The sequence below is a fragment of the Vanessa cardui genome, chromosome 18 (assembly GCF_905220365.1).
Source record: "Vanessa cardui chromosome 18, ilVanCard2.1, whole genome shotgun sequence".
NCBI classification, from domain to species: Eukaryota; Metazoa; Arthropoda; class Insecta; order Lepidoptera; family Nymphalidae; genus Vanessa; species Vanessa cardui.
The window spans coordinates 7,067,733-7,084,435 of NC_061140.1; the positions used below are offsets into that span (position 1 = coordinate 7,067,733).

Consider the following 16,703-nt stretch of genomic DNA (forward strand, 5'->3'; position numbering starts at 1 on the left):
GTAGTTTAATTACCGGCATTTATTGATATAGATCGTGGCCTCGCGTGTTTCATGTGTGGAATAATTATAATGAACAATAGCTTATTACTATGTAAAGGGAATAACGAATACGAATACAAATGTTTGTTGGAAATAAATGGTGAACTTTAAGCCTATATTGTTAAGAAATTAAAATGTTGAGCAGTGTCTAAGAAAATTGATATAGATGTCTTTTCGTTTCTGCGTTTTCGTTGATTAATAAATATCGCTACTCTCTCCACATTTAATTTTTAGAATAATTGTCCAAACTTTAATTCATTTAAATTTGTGTTGTATATCAATACAATATAATATTAGACGTTATGTTTATAACGTTTACAAATTAACGAGTCTGTAACGTAGAACTAGACGGAAGAAACCTTACCTTTTAATTAGGTAAGGGTACATATATGATTAAATTTTAATCGACAACGGATTTCTTATCATGATTTCCATCCATTGCTCGAGAAAAACTATGTAAAAGCACCAAGAAGTTTACTTCTGTCAAATGACAGAAGTAAACTTCTTGGTGCTTACTTGAATTAAAACTCGCGAGCTTCGGTTGATATTTTTAAGTTTATTTTATTCATACTATGTAATATAGTATTTATGACTTTTTTTATTTATAATATGTATGTCATTTATAGAAAATTAAAAAAAATGTAAAACGAAAGGAATTATAAAAGATATCATAAAGATTTTTGTTTACAAAATCATTGACCAGATAATTTCCAACACAATGATTTTACTAATATATTTTCAGCGAATCATTCTTATTATTATGTTAACAAGATAGTAATAATGCTTACTCGGTATATATAATATATATCTTTTAAACGATTTTTATTCTAAGATACAATAATCATATAAGCTATTTGAATAATGATTGACATTTTCATTATAACTTATGGAGTCTTTTATTATTATTTATCAACATAAATAATACAATAAATCACAAACATAATACGAACCAGATATAGGTACATACTTTAGATTAGGTATACCACACAGACTTATTTTAATTGTCTAGGTAAGTATATCAAAGTCTATTATAATGTATCCAAAAATATATTTCGAGCACGTGTTCGGTCATGAGAAAACAAGATATAATTCAAATGTAATTATAAATTGTTGCATAAATTGTTTACTGAGTAATTAACGTTGATTCAGAAACTTCGTACTCATAAAATAATGCATTTTTCTTACATTTGCTTAAAAACAATTATTTAGTTTCGAAATCGTGAGATATTTGGAACTGATTAAACATGATTCTTTATCACTAGCAAGCGATGTTATTCGTCTGGACACGATATTCTACACGAAAACAATGAAACTTTTGTAGCACGTATGAAACGTACACGCTCAATACGTCGACAAAGACATAAGTTATTGTTACCATTAGTTTGGTGGCTATTATTTATATGTTTATACTCCTTTTTTAATGGTAGCTTATTGTTATCGTTGATTTATTATTTTTTTAACCCACCCCGAATCACAAGCGTGCTCATTTGGACTTTACTACAGTACGTACTTAATAACTTTATTAATTGTACTATTTTTTATTTACTAAAATGATCTACAAAAATAATAATAAATATTACACCTTTGACAACCGATACTTAGTGCACACAGTAGTAAGTTTATTTTAAGTTTAATTTGTTAAATTAATTACCTTTTAATGTTGAAGTTATTACTTTTACTGTGGTCATGTTTTATGCATGTACTTACTACATCAATGTTAAAACAAATCAGGCTAACAAATAATTTAGCTTAAAATAATCAAAGTTTTTAAGTTAAGGTAACCATGATCGTAGAATATCTAGAACAGACAGTGACGCAAAAACATAAATAATTCAATTTATCAGTCGTACTTTGTGGGTGTGTTCGCTTGATACGCAGTAAAATCGAATAGATTACTAACAACTTTACCTGACTTGTATACGTGGTGTTATTTTATTTTGTCGCTTTACTTTCAGCTTCGTCAAGGTTTTGCGCACACCCACCACGGTTGTTTAATATGTTATGATCATTCGCCGCTTGTGAGTGGTATTGAACGTACGCTCTACGTGATATAATTTACGCGCGTTAATCCGCGAACTAATAAAAACATTATTGATTTTTTTATCTTTAAAAATCAATGAAAATGTACTCCATTGCAGAGGCTACGTTAGCTTTTGTCGTTCTGTACCTATTCTCCTTTCTTTTCGAAGTTGTAACGGGATTGGTGTCATAAAATATGCAGTTAAAAAAAATTAAAATGTGATATTATAGTTTTAAATAAACTAGTTTTAAGTTAATTAGTCAAAATATCAATGCAATTATAATTAAGTTACTAGATAGGTGTATTAAATTATTTAAGCCCATACATGCAATTTAATTTTCATTACAACAAAGCTGAAACGACAAATAGTAATGGTAAGTAATTTTACAATTTGTTTGTGTTTTCTAAATACATATTATTTAATTAAATATTTTGAGGTCTACCATTTATTATTACTTATACTTTAAGTATGTATTTATCTAAATGAATATTCCTATAGAATTGTATTAAATGTCCAATTTGAATTTATTCCATTATACAAGTAAAATATCTATAGTAGAGCAACAAGCTATATATACTTGATTTGTATTATAATAATAAAATGAGTAAAAAAAAACTTTTATTGTGAAAAATATTTGTGAAAGTTGAATCTTATTCATTCAGTTAAGAGCACGATGTAGTTAAACAGATTACTAAAAGTTGCGAGAGCGTTGAGTACAGGTTTTTCTAAAAGTCTACATAGCATAAGCTCAAGGAACATTCTACTCTTTAGTGTCTACGGAGATTTTATGCCTCGATAAAATGTTCAGGGCTGAAAATGATTACTTTCTTATTCAAAAATTGCATAAAAATGACTTTATTTGGTAACTAAAAATAAATGTACTCTACATAACTTTATTTAAAGAGATTAAATTTTTTTTTTTTTAGTAAAGAAAATGTAGTTAAAGTTATTTTATACAAAAAAAAATATACTGGGGTGCAGTATTTCTAATGTAAGTTTAATTTTTTAAAGTATTAAATGGAGTTTTATAAAGAGTTATTAAAATATTTATATTATATAAATTGTAAATAAAATCGACCCTGAAAGGTTATAAAAAATCGAAAACATCTGCGCGGCTAAGCGAAATGAACGCCAAAACAATTGTAAAGATACGGTGACATCTATACGACTACGCAAGACATTCGTTGTAGTTTTCTCGGTCAATCACAAAGGTGTGGTCGTTCCGTTTTATTTTGTAGTGCGTTCTTATATTTTTATGATCAAGGAATTTTATTTTGCGTATTATTAAGGAAACGTATTACGATTATATTATTGTGATACATTCATATTTAAATTATTTTATACTTTGGATATTTGACAGTAAAAGTAATTCATTAAATGTCAAATGTCAATGTCATAATTTAGAATCATTATATTTGATGTATATTTCTTAATTTAGGAATAATCATTATAATTTTATAATGAAACATTATATATTATCGAAAAGACTTTTATATAAATACAGTAAAATACTTAGACGTGGCTTCTCGAGTCATTGTAAAAAAGAATGGCAAAGTGTCGTAGGATTAGAAGTGCATGCCCAGTTAAACACGGAATCGAAACTATTTTCTGGTGCTGAAAATACATTTGGTGGTTTAGTGAACAATTGTGTGTCATTATTCGATGCTGCAATACCGGGAACCTTGCCTGTTTTGAATGGAAAATGTGTAGAACTAGGAATTCTAACTGCATTGGCACTTTCATGCAAAGTAAATGAAGTATCGACTTTTGACCGAAAGCATTATTTTTACGCCGATTTGCCCGCTGGTTATCAGATAACGCAGCAAAGATCACCACTAGCAAGTGATGGCATTATTAATTTCCAGGTATTATTAAGAATTTTAAGTTTTGCTGAGAATTTAAAATTAGGCAATAGGTAATTTAATACAACCTTCATGGAAATGTGTTTTGCCTTTCATATTTGCTTGTGGTTAACATTTATAATAATAATAATATGGATATTTTGAAGGAAACCATATGTTTATGATGTAACATTGTGATTTATGTAATATAAATAATTTTCTAAGTACTGTCTTCTGTTCTGTCTATACAGCAGACACAATAGAACAATATCTGTGAGTCATATGTAACTTCTCGGACGGGGAAATGATTAAAATATAGCTATGGTTATGAATTTCAAGTGTTTAACTTTTTTGATATTTCTCAATTTTATTATTATATAAATAAATTTATTATTCAATACCTTAAGATAAAAATACCCATTTATAACAAAGATTTCCAAATTCAATAGTTTACTGTGATTCTCTACATTATTATGTTGAGATTTCTCTCTGGGCATATACATCTTCTATAGGAATGTAACAGCCAAAACCCATAAAAAGAATGTTGGTTCATTTTTGAGTATTATTATTTACTTATTACAAATAAATATTGAAAGTATGTAATGTACTTTAAATATTTAACTAAAGAAATATACCTTACAACCTTTAGATAGTTGAGTAACAGCGACTACAAAATCCTTATAATCTGCTTTATCCAGTAACTTAAAGGCTATTGACATTCAATACTTATCTATTTCAATCCTTATAGGTATTTACACCAGGTGTTCACAAGAAGCCATATAACAAGAGTTCAAAAATAAAACAAATACAATTAGAACAAGACAGTGGGAAGTCTCTGCACGATGCTGAGTTAAAGAGAAGCCTTGTGGATTTGAACAGAGCGGGAGCTCCACTTATTGAGCTTGTCTTTGAACCCGACCTTGAGGTGAATTACATTTAAATTAAAGCATGCTGCTTTCGAACAGTCTTTTTTTTAAAAAAAAAAACTTAAATGTAAATAATAACTTGTTGTATTTAAATATCTTTTAAAGTCCTATTCAATGCTGGAAATAATACTTATCTATTTATAATTAGTTTAGTACATAATATTGAGTATAATGTTATGATTATAAAAGGTAGGGTACTTTTTTACTTTGTTAAATAATAAAGTGAATTAAGTGGGTGTGTTAAAAAATAGTGTGACACAATGAAGCTATATTCGGAATTACATGGTTACTTACAAGCTCATGTGTTTTCTTCGTTCCTACGAACATAATAAACATCTAATTGACACAAATATGTGATATTTAAATAATATTTTAATTTTCTATATTTTCATTGATAATACTTTTTGTTTTAGGATGGTGAGGAAGCGGCAGCACTAGTTAAAGAACTAGTACTGATTGTGCAGAGGCTAGGTGCGTGTACCGGTCGGATGGAAGAAGGTGCATTGCGTGTAGATGCCAATGTGTCCATGCATCACGCCGGTGAACCTCTGTCTACACGTACAGAGGTGAGAATCTTCTTCTTCTCTAGATCTTAGACTTGTAATAAGGGCTTACATATCTGAAATAATAGCTATGTGTAGAGCTTAGTGTGCGAAAATCTATTTTCAATTAAAATTTAACTGCCAAAATAAAATTGAAAAAAGAAATAATTGACTCTTTTTAAACCACCTAGGTATTCTATCAAATAAACCAATATATATTGACCATTGTAAACTGGATTGAATTGTCAACGGGTCTAAAAGTGCATGAAATGCATGCTATATCAATTGAAATTAACTGATTAATAACTCAGTTTCTCTACCAAATACAGTTGGCAATGTTGATTTGATTAAAATAAAGTTTTAAACACTTATATGTCTATCAGTACTAATAAAATGGATACTAGTATATTTGTTACTGTTAACTAATTATCCTGAGAATATTTTAGCGCTAGTCTTATCAGATAATTTTATTATATTACAAACAGTAATCATAAAGACATATAGCAACCCAACAGAGTACATTTTTAGTGATTGTATAATAAATAAGTATAGAACAAATAAATGTATTCAGTTATAATTTAAGAGATGAAAGTCATTCTACCGCATTTTTCTATTTAATTTTTAGCATCATTAGGTAATTGTTTTTTAATAATAAAAACATTTTCAAAAATTTGATAAGTAATTACCATTAAGAGAACCATTAACATTGCTCTAAAGATCATTGGCTTCAGTTAAGTTTTGCTTTATAACTGATAAATAATCAGGTAATCTAGATACAATGTCGATTGGTTATTTTAGTGTGTTTATGGTTCAGATCCATCAAAGTTATTTCTTTGATTTGTAGTTTAAAAAAAAAGTGATATAACTTGTTCTATAAAATGATACTTTATATTAATTCTCTTTATTGGTCTGTTGACTTTGCTAATTTTTTGAATGAAGATGTTTTAAAGAGATAACAGTAGAGTATACTGATAGAAATCGTCACTTAAGGAAAACAGCACTGTGCCTCCCTCCAGGCGACCTTTCCTTATCTTTATCTTTAAGTCTCTCTCTCTTTCTATTATATAATATATTGTAATCGTATTTTTTGCTATATGCGTTGTTAATTTATTTCAATATATTTGTCATTTAATCATATATAGCGAAAAACGACTTCATTTTAATTGTAGTTGTTGTCATGACACAACTCTTTTTTTTTAATACATTTTAGTAAAGTTTCATTTCTTGTTACAGATTAAAAATATAGGTTCAGTGCGCGGAGTGGCGGGCGCAATCCGTCATGAAATAGAACGCCAAAGATCAATATTGGAAGGTGGTGGACGAATTTTAAATGAAACTCGGTCCTGGGACGCCACAGCGAAGATCACTGTTCCTATGAGAGACAAAGAAGTTGTACAAGACTATAGGTACGATAATGAAAGTTTACTAATAAGATACATTCATACATTTTTGTAAGTTAACAATAATTATATATTGAGTTTCGAACATTAAAGTATTTTTTATGAAGTCTTATTTTTATTCCAGACTACGACTTTATAGTATGTGCTCATTCAGTAATATTTATTTAGTAATATTATGAAAAATGTTGTTTTCAGATTTATGCCTGAACCAAACCTCCCTCCTTTAAGGGTTAACCTCAAAACAAAAGAATATAGTCATGACGTCATAAGCGTACCACTCATCAAAGACAAAATGCCAGAATTACCAGAAGAATCTAGAACAAAGTTAATAAAAAATTATGAATTACGTCCCGAAATAGCAGTGCAGCTTGTGAACGAACCTGTTTTGTTAGATTTCTTCCAAACCATAACCTTAGTTAAAGCTAGGAATCCAACTAAAGTCGCCAATCTCCTACTTAATGATCTACTGACAGTACTTAATAAGAGAAAATTAGACGCTACGAGTTGTCCGTTAACAGTGAACCAGTTAGAGGATTTAGTTGATTTGTTATTAGATAAGAAAATAAGTTTAGATGTATGTCGTAAGACTATAGATGAGCTTCTAGAAGGCACGGGATCGTCCGCTATGGATATTATAAAACATAAAGGCTGGTTACTAATTACAGACGAGGCCGAGATTGTGAAAAGTTGTATCAAAGTCATAGAAAATAATCCCAAATTAGTCAAGCAATATAAGGAAGGTAAAACTAAAGTGTTTAAAGCGTTACTTGGTATTCTATCCAAAACAACTGATAATAAACTTGATATGTCAATAGCTTCCGAAAAATTGGAGGAATTATTAAAGAAATAAATCTGAAATATGTTTGTATTTATTTATTTTACCATTTATTTATAATTATATAGTTTTTGCTTACGTCAGTGTAGGTGGTCGTAGGTTTTGGGTACAAAAAGTAGCCTATGTTCCCGTCTACCTTGGGATTCAAGCTTATAACAACAGCCTGTAAATTCCCACTGCTGGGCTAACGGCCTCTTCTCCCTTTTGAGGAGAAGGTTTTTTGGAACATATTCCACCACGCTGTTCCAATGCGGATTGGTGGAATGTACATGTGGCAGAATTTCCATGAAATTTGTCACATGCAGGTTTCCTCACGAAGTTTTCCTTCACCGCTGAGCACGAGATGAATTATAGAGACAAATTAAGCACATGAATCAGCGGTGCTTGCCTGAGTTTGAACCTGCAATCATCGGTTAAGATGCACGCGTTCTAACCACTGGGCCATCTCGACTCGGATTCAAGCTTGCTTCGTATCAATTTCAATTCAATAGTTTAATTATGATAACTCAACAAACATACAAACGTAACTGTTGCATTTATAATATCAGTATCTCTGCATAGTGTATAAGACCCTTTCAGCCACCTCTACGCTGAGATCAATAAGAGGACAAGAAATATATCTTAAAAAGTGTCACGATTTCCATTTCGTGGTGATAATAGAAAACCACTTACTACATAATTTCGCCTTCGAGGCGTTTTATTTTACTTCTATTTATTTATTTATTTATTTATTTAGAAGGACAACTTACAAAACATACACCATTTATAAGTTTTAAAATAAAGATAATTACATTTTTAGCTAAGTGTTGTTTCAATTAAAAGTTATCACGGCATGGAAAAAGGACAATATTTTCTATTAACCTAATACAACTTTTTTTTTCTACTTCTATTATACAAACAAAAAATACTACCAATAATAATACAATATAAAATGTAAATTACAAAAGACAATAACAAATTACCAACTTATTACTAAACAATTAAAAAATTAAAAATAAGTAAAATGAAACTTTTTTTTTTTTTTTAGACAACAAAAATTTTATAGCAAACATAACAAACAAACAACTGTAATACAGAATGTAAACGACACAATATAAACGTGTTCGATGTTGAAGGACTGGAATGTGATCTTTATTTTATTATTTTCAACTTAAAATTATTAATTTATACTGGGCGATTTAAAACTAGCTATAACTTTGCTTTTAAATTTTGGCAGACTGTCTGAAAAAACGTCAATATCAATTTCTTGATTTTTTATGAGTAGGTTATACTGTCTAGGTAGCCTACTCATGATAGAATTCTGTCCTAAATTCGTTTTTGAGCGTGGAATCGAAAAAGGAACGTATTTACTCGCACGAGGAAACCTTGACGGCGCATTAAAATTAATTTTTTTTACGAGGTTAGGACAGTCTAATTTCTTTTAGTCTAGTTCTATAGAAATATCTCAGTAGGAATGCGTTTAACTGATAGAACTGACTCAATATTCCATTTAGATATATTATTTGTACATTAGAGGCCTAATTTACTGAGACGCATGGGCACGCACCTCAAAAAGCAGATCTCGAACATTTTCGTGACGACAAATTTCAAAGTGTTTCTTGTCGCTTGTTTTTTGGACCCCCGTATGGGAATATAAAAGCATATTTAGGAATGCGGCAAATATGATGCCTGATGGTAAGTGGTCAGTGGTCACTACTTACCATCAGTTACTCACAGATTTTTTGATTTATAACTAACTTTGACAGTAAATAAATGATGTTGTAGTAAACAGATATGAAAAGTGAAGACTAGAAAACGTCCTAATTGGGACGTTTGCCTTTAGTCGTTTTACGTAGTAATACGTTATAATACATCATAATTACGTAGTAATACGTTTTGCGTAATTAAAACATCTAGTTATCACTTTTACTTATTGTTTTTATCAAGCTATCCTTTTTACTTTTAACGAAATGTAAAAATAAACTAAAATAAAAGGTACCCGGCGCGGCACACTTTTTTCTGTTGTTTAGTATGGATATAACATATCTGTTTATTAGAATTTAATTGCAGTAAATACAACAAAAACAACAGAAGAAGGTTTCGAACATATTCCATCACGCTGTTCCAATGCGAGTTGGTGGAATGCACATGTGCCAGAATTTTTATGAAATTAGACACATGTAGGTTTTCTCACGATGTTTTCCTCCACCGCCGACCACGAGACGTATTATAAACACAATAGTGAATACCTAAATACAGGTGCACTAATTGTTATTTTATCTAACACGATCAGAGCGAGTGTCAGGTGTTTTCCGGGGGACGAAAATGTTGATACCAACTAATGCCAATGCCAGTGCCAACTTCCATTCTTTGGGTTGCTGCTAAGAATTTCTGAACATCATTATGCCAAGTAATGAACGACTTGTTACTAATGTTTATTATTTCTCTGTCACATGTGACTACGCTTAGCAAAGTTGTTGATTACCTATATTGCTAAGAAAAAATGCTTGACAATAATTTGTACGTGTAATAATAATTAACCGTATGAAACTTCATAAGTTTGCATTTTTATCAATAATTTTATAGGATTTATAGGTTACTGGATAAATTACGATGACATATTAGTCCTATATATTTTTTGCAATTTAGGGTTTTATAAAGCAAAACCATATTTTATGGTACAGAACCCAAGCCCAGAAATCTTTTAAATCGATGGAATTCGTTGTGAGGATATAAGGTATGGATGATTTATTTTTTCGTTAAAATGATGTATCTACTTATATCATAAATGATAGTAAGTAGGTAACTTTGTCTGTTGTGTATCTGTAACACAAATACGGCTAATCCACTAAACCTAATTTGATAAAATTTGGTATGACGTAAAATTAAATCTGGAGGAACGATAAGAGCTACTTTTTGAAGATAAACTTTTAAAAATCATTCCCTTTTAACTCAAAGCCTACGGTGAAGTGAATGAAAATTATCAAAAATAATGATCTTGTTTTAAAAATTAAATCTATACGAAAGAAGCCGCACAATTCATATCATATATATCAATTTTGACATAAATTGGAATGATGTTCTTCATTTGTTATATGTAATACCAAAGAAGACACATTGTTTTTTGTTTACGAACGCACTTGGCATGCAGAATAAATGAAGGCTGTTTGTTGACGATGCCACACGCGCCCCGAATATTGGAATCGTCAGGGGCTCGCAACAGTTTGTATTACTGTAGCAATTTTAATTGATATAGTAAAATTTTTAGGAATAGAAGCAGTTATTACTTTTTTGCCGACTTGTAATGTATATAATATAAACAATATGAAAATAAGTCAATTTTTAAACTTCGAATAGAATAGAATGCCGAGACCCTTTCTATCTAGGAAAGTCACGCATAACTAATATTATAAAATGTTATAAATTCATGTAATGTTGTAGTATATAGTCATAATAAAATGAAGTATTGCTTGATGCTGTTCTTAATACATACAATTAGGTAATAAATGAATAATAAGAACTTAGTAACATTATTTTAATTGAGCTAACGCTGCTAGAATACATGAATCAAACCTCAGCAAGTACCACTGAAGTATCGTTTGTGCAAATTGTGCGTATGTTTTATATTTCGTCTCTTAATCTAGTTAGAAATACAGTCAATCAGAATTACAGTCTTTTACTTTCCTCAATTTATTAATAAGTAAGAGTTAGTGACACCTGGAAAATTCCCTTTTTCCAAACCAAACAAATGTATACAAGCTCAATTAGTTTTTAATCACGTTTTGTTGCAGCATCAAGCTATAACATTTCTTTACTACCAATCGAACGTCAATACGTCTTTGCTATTGATTGAAACACGATGTTCTCTACAGTATTAACAGTTTTGTGCCTGTCTGCAGTGATCACAGCAGATATGACCGCTTCGGGAATAGACAGAACGGTCAGCGATGGAGTGACAAGTATGGGGTACAATGTCGTCTATGGTGACGAGGATTTGTTTGTCATAAATCAGGTCATAAATGACGCAGAGAAGTCAGAAATATTGAAGAAAAAAACGAATCTAAATGAAGCGATTGCCCCGTTACCAGCCGAAGATGTCAAGTGCTTAATGTCTGTTGACCGATACTGTTCTAAAGCTATGGGCGAAATAAAGAGTAAGTATAATTGTTTATAATTATTGCATTACGAATTAGTTTTTTAACCTTTCCTTGTGAAGTTCTTAAGAAATTATAAATAACATTCGAAAAGGTCATATTTACCATGAGCCATTTATTCTATTAAAATCTTTATTAGCAGCTTTTTTCATCTCTTGTAAGAACAGAAACACAAAAAATGACTTAGCATTTCGATGTTGTTTAAGGTTTAATTCGTTTAAATAAATTATTACTTTTATTAATATAAAATCTACTTTAAGGTGTTCTCATCCAAGCATTAAAAGATGATTGCGTTAAGTGTTCTGAAACACAGAAAGAAACCGCAGGAAAAATTGTTGCATCTATGATGGCTCATGATCCTGTGGCTTGGAAGCTCTTCCTCACCAGGTACGACAGTCTCAACAAAATTCAAAGGATACTGGGATAAAACAAATGCGTAAGATATCTATTCAATCCACTGTCATATTGTTATTTAAATTCCTGCCTTTTGTAAATTTCTGACAGTATTAGTTTCGTTTCTTTAATTTAAATGTGTATCTCAAAATGGTATATGATTTTAGGTCAGCACTACTAGTATTACCGGAAAAGAAACCGTTCAAAAAAGAAACATCGAAATTAAAAATAAAGGGAGATCCTGAATACATTGAAAATGCAAGAAATAGATACACAATGCCTGGTGTGAAAGTGAGAGTGAAAAGATATGCCATGGAAAAAATAAATTAATGTTCCCAAATCCTGTTTATCATAAATAGTTTATATAATTAAATTTTATAAGTAAATATAAGCTTAGTTTCGAAATAAACAGAGCATTATTCCCCAAATATTTATTAGCGACTTCCGAATACTTAATACATTTACCAAGACTGGTTAGTTAATTATGTCCTTTAATCGGGGTTTCCAAATTCGTTTATTCACTAGAATCCACTCTAGGACTTGGACCTTTGTTATATGTGACATCGTCATCGTCGTCATCATCGTCTTCATCATCATTATTATTTTTGTTTTCCTGCGATTTTGATTCGACATTTGGTTGACTTGTTATGTATTTCAATTTATATGTGCCCTCTGTGTCATATCTAAAATAATTATAAATATATTATAATCGTCTATACATCTGTATAGCAATTTATGAAATAAGATGCTTTACACAAAATATAGGTATTTTAATTTTAAATGAATATCATAATTAAGTACCTACGTATAATTTTCTCTATTTAAAAAAGATAGAAGGTTATATCGATCACCGATGCTAATGATTGCCTAAACATAAGAATTTTATAAAATATCAACCAAATGCTACGTCTATGTGCTTGCAACCATGAGAACTAAGATGTTATTTCCCCTTGTCTGTAATTATACTATCATTCAATCCAAAAACTGTATTAAGTACTATATGACGGTAGAATAATTGATGTATATGGATAGCCTGCCAACAGAGCTTGCTTATAAAAAATTTTAGAATATATTTCAACTTGCTGTTATGTAGGCTCATCTTGGTAACCATAAAAATATCCGCAATAGTAAAACATGCACATAAGCACGTTTTTGCTCACTGATTAATTAAAGGCGTTAGTCTATTTTTGAAGCAGGGCTACATTTAATACTGCTTTTAAATTTAGTTATTTTGTATATACTCTCACTTTGCTTCGAGTTTTTTCCAATCGTCTGGCTTGTGATCGATGATATAATGCATGACTTTGTCCGCACCATCACGCTGTTTTTCGGTGCATTTACTACATTCATTTTCAATTGCATCTGGTAAGTTTCCTGTCGCAAAACACATTTTCAATTAAACTGATTTACTTTTCTGGAAATAAAACTCGATGAATTTGTGTCACAATGAAGAGAATAAATATAAAAATATAAGTTATATTCAGTTTCACTTTTACCGTTTCTGAATTTTAGCCGTTCTTTTCTAAAAAGCAACATTTAAAATAAATCTTTTAACTACGTATTTGCTATGGAAAAAATATTTTCGTTTAAAAAAATAATGGTGTACTATTTTGATGTGAAACGATAAATATATAAAAATAGGGCCGGATTATCGATTGGGATCTAAAGACCGCCGCCTAAAGACTCGAAACAACTTGGGCAACTAGGCATCCCAATAGTTAGGAAAACGGTTTTAAATGCGTTATTGGGATGAATATTATGGTGATGTCATATATTCGTAATATAGTAGAAGAACATTGTAATTATTAGAATAAGGTTTGTATAATCTTACTTTTTAATTCCTTTCCATCTGGAGTACAAGGTCCTTTATCTAACAGGCAGTTTACATATCCTGCCAGTAATCTATCGCTGCTCAGAATTTCATCTAAGTCTACACCATCATACATCGTTGTGTATGTGGAGTTTTCACAATCACTTCGGTAAACAAAGTAAAGAATCAATATGGTTGATATGAAACGTTTCATTATTTTTCACTGAAATTAAGTAGTTTTTATTGAAATAGGTTATACATAAGTTACTTATAAAGAAAAATATAGAAGAAAGTTTAATAAATCACCAAGTTTGTGCTTAATTTGTCTTTATAATTCATCTCGTGCTCAGCGGTGAAGGAAAACATCGTGAGGAAACCTGCATCTGACAAATTTCATAGAAATTCTGCCACATGTGCATTCCACTAAACCGCATTGGAACAGCGTGGTGGAATATGTTCCAAACCTTCTCCTCAAAGGGAGAGGAGGCCTTTAGCCCAGCAGTGGAAATTTACGGGCTGCTGTTGTTGTTGTTGTATATATGCATTACGTAATTTTTTTAGCAGACTTTTCGTGAAATTTATGAAGAAGAAGTTCGCAAGATAGAAGATACATTTTATAGTTTACAATTACATACATTATTATACACAACAAAAATTAAGACAGATACACACTAGCCATACACAAATTATTTTGCCAATATCACATCATGATAAAAAATACAAAAAAATAGTATGTATTCTGTACCTGGTATCGAATTTAAGTCAGTAATAGGGCGTGAGACAGTGCACTAAATAAAATAAATATGGTAACCTCGCTGTAGTCAGGGTACAAATGCTCTTTTATACTGGCAGACATAATACTCAGGTTATTATCCAAGAAATTGATGTTAAATATTTAATGTATTCTGATTGATGAAAATTACTATGAACAACATGCAAGCCGTTTTAAAATTGGTAATGTATAGTTTTACCTACATAAAGAAATAGTTATTTGCATTTCATTTCTAACTAATAAATTCAAAAGTTATGTTTAAAATGTTTATAAACTATTATATAACTAAGAATTGTGTTATTAAAATCAAAACAACATCTAATTACATTTGTAACTAACTGAATCTGAGATTATATAGAATCCGTCCTTAACAAGTGAATATTTCTCAATTCTCCGAGAGGATATGTTTTCTTAATTTCAATAATTTCACCATACGTACGAAGCTTCTTATTCTATCGTAAATCTTTTGATATGCGCTTAAAAGGTCTCCTTCCGACCAAAACTACCCTGGTATGGAATAAGCGGATTTTGTAGAAGGCTTTTACTAACCATGTGCATGGCCTTTGCAAAGGTTTTCAAATAGTATTGCAATAGCAATCAATAAGGCTTAAACGTATCACGTCTCAGGGATTTTTCACTTTTGAACAAAATATTTATTCCATTGTGAGTTATTTATGACAAATTTCGAGTGGATTAAATTATTTTATATTTTTTTAGCAGTAATAAAAGAGCTGAAATCGATAAAAATAAGCCTGCTGAATTTTGAATAAGATCATTTATTGAGGTGACCAATCAATGTATATATGACTCGTTTATTCTTCCAACAATAAGTGTCTTTATTAATAGTTTGTTCTATCTCAGATCTTCCATCCAAGAAACATTTGTCGAAATTCTCTTCTTGGAAAAGATATGACTTGAATATCTTACTGTCGCAAGTTATGACAACGAGTTTAGTCAAATAATCCCAGATTTGTATAATGTGAGAGACCTAAAAGAATAATGTCGGGAAAGCAACAGTGGTTTAGACAAATTTGACAAGATTTGATTTATATGTGACCTAATTATAATTAACTTAAGTAAATCCATGGTCAGTTTATGGGAGTGCAGGCTTTTTTGTGGAGGAATAATCATATTTCAAAAATTGTTTATCGTTTCTAGACTGAATTTGAATTTAATAGAAAAGCTACAGTCGGACCTAAGCAAACAGTTTTTAAAAATACGAAAAAACAATTTTATTAAACCAATGATATGTTGTTTTAGACATGACCGTTTGTTTGTATAATAATATTTATGTTTGAAATGTTTAAAACAAATATTTGTTTTCTTGTATTCGCATCATTGCTCTGAAGTATTTTCCTTACAAGTGAATGACTAGCTAAGATTAATATGATAATAATTTTGAAATTAATGTCAATAATATGAATTCTCTTAGAGTACATTAGGATTGATCCTTGGACCATTTCTCTTCCTCGCTTTCAACGTCGAGAACAAACATGCTCCTAGTATTATTAGCTTCTAAATATATTTATTTTATTCAAATTAATGGTAAACAATAAAAATATTATATTTAAGACAATCAAGGAATCAAATAAAAACGATTATGCCTTTTAGTCGACAATAAAGTCAGTAGCTCTTGTATAGAGCAGTATTTTTTGTTTGGGACACAATCCTGTAATGATATTTATACAGTGTGGCATTATAAATAAATAAATAAAATACAATAACAGTAGGTATTTCAGAAAATTTACTGATGTTTTTCATATTTGATATTTGATTGATGTTGTGATAATGACACTTGCTTTCGGAAGTGAATAGAATTAACGGAATATAAATGTCCAAACAACAACAACATCAATTATTACTATTATTCAGAATACAAATGTGGCAGAATTTCTATGAAATTAGACACATGCAGGTTGTCTCAAGTTGTTTTCCTTCACCTCCGAGCAACGAGATGAATTTTAAACACAAATTAAGCACATGAATATTCA

The 16,703-nt window shown here is 30.1% G+C and overlaps 3 protein-coding genes across 3 annotated transcripts; 2 read left to right on the forward strand and 1 right to left on the reverse strand.

The window, feature by feature from the left end:
• The first annotated feature begins 3,424 nt into the window (after positions 1–3,424).
• LOC124537312 (glutamyl-tRNA(Gln) amidotransferase subunit B, mitochondrial) lies at positions 3,425–7,633 on the forward strand. Its single transcript, XM_047114122.1, has 5 exons — positions 3,425–3,925; positions 4,650–4,826; positions 5,241–5,393; positions 6,603–6,775; positions 6,965–7,633. Exons 1-5 carry the CDS (start codon positions 3,521–3,523, stop codon positions 7,617–7,619), a joined length of 1,563 nt encoding a protein of 520 aa, XP_046970078.1. The 5' UTR covers positions 3,425–3,520; the 3' UTR covers positions 7,620–7,633.
• Positions 7,634–11,341: 3,708 nt separating this feature from the next.
• Positions 11,342–12,564, forward strand: LOC124537424. Its single transcript, XM_047114260.1, has 3 exons — positions 11,342–11,737; positions 11,998–12,124; positions 12,298–12,564. The coding sequence occupies exons 1-3, from the start codon at positions 11,443–11,445 to the stop codon at positions 12,458–12,460; spliced, it is 585 nt and encodes a 194-aa protein (XP_046970216.1). The 5' UTR covers positions 11,342–11,442; the 3' UTR covers positions 12,461–12,564.
• A 30-nt stretch (positions 12,565–12,594) lies between these two features.
• Positions 12,595–14,778, reverse strand: LOC124537425 (ejaculatory bulb-specific protein 3-like). The gene is made up of 4 exons (XM_047114262.1): positions 14,686–14,778; positions 13,962–14,163; positions 13,378–13,504; positions 12,595–12,813 (listed from the first exon to the last, which is right to left on the reverse strand). The coding sequence occupies exons 2-4, from the start codon at positions 14,152–14,154 to the stop codon at positions 12,645–12,647; spliced, it is 489 nt and encodes a 162-aa protein (XP_046970218.1). The 5' UTR covers positions 14,155–14,163; positions 14,686–14,778; the 3' UTR covers positions 12,595–12,644.
• Between the last annotated feature and the right edge of the window lie 1,925 nt (positions 14,779–16,703).

Excerpts from the sequence above, each read along its gene's own strand:
- LOC124537425 (XM_047114262.1), bottom strand. The coding sequence starts at position 14,154 with ATGAAACGTTTCATATCAACCATATTGATTCTTTACTTTGTTTACCGA. Across the intron at positions 13,505-13,961 it reads AGATGGAAAGGAATTAAAAA|GAAACTTACCAGATGCAATT; the intron begins GTAAGATTATAC and ends GTTTTGCGACAG. Across the intron at positions 12,814-13,377 it reads TGGAAAAAACTCGAAGCAAA|ATATGACACAGAGGGCACAT; the intron begins GTGAGAGTATAT and ends TAATTATTTTAG.
- LOC124537312 (XM_047114122.1), top strand. The coding sequence starts at position 3,521 with ATGAAACATTATATATTATCGAAAAGACTTTTATATAAATACAGTAAA. Across the intron at positions 3,926-4,649 it reads ATGGCATTATTAATTTCCAG|GTATTTACACCAGGTGTTCA; the intron begins GTATTATTAAGA and ends CAATCCTTATAG. Across the intron at positions 4,827-5,240 it reads TCTTTGAACCCGACCTTGAG|GATGGTGAGGAAGCGGCAGC; the intron begins GTGAATTACATT and ends TTTTTGTTTTAG.
- LOC124537424 (XM_047114260.1), top strand. The coding sequence starts at position 11,443 with ATGTTCTCTACAGTATTAACAGTTTTGTGCCTGTCTGCAGTGATCACA. Across the intron at positions 11,738-11,997 it reads AGCTATGGGCGAAATAAAGA|GTGTTCTCATCCAAGCATTA; the intron begins GTAAGTATAATT and ends ATCTACTTTAAG. Across the intron at positions 12,125-12,297 it reads TGGAAGCTCTTCCTCACCAG|GTCAGCACTACTAGTATTAC; the intron begins GTACGACAGTCT and ends ATATGATTTTAG.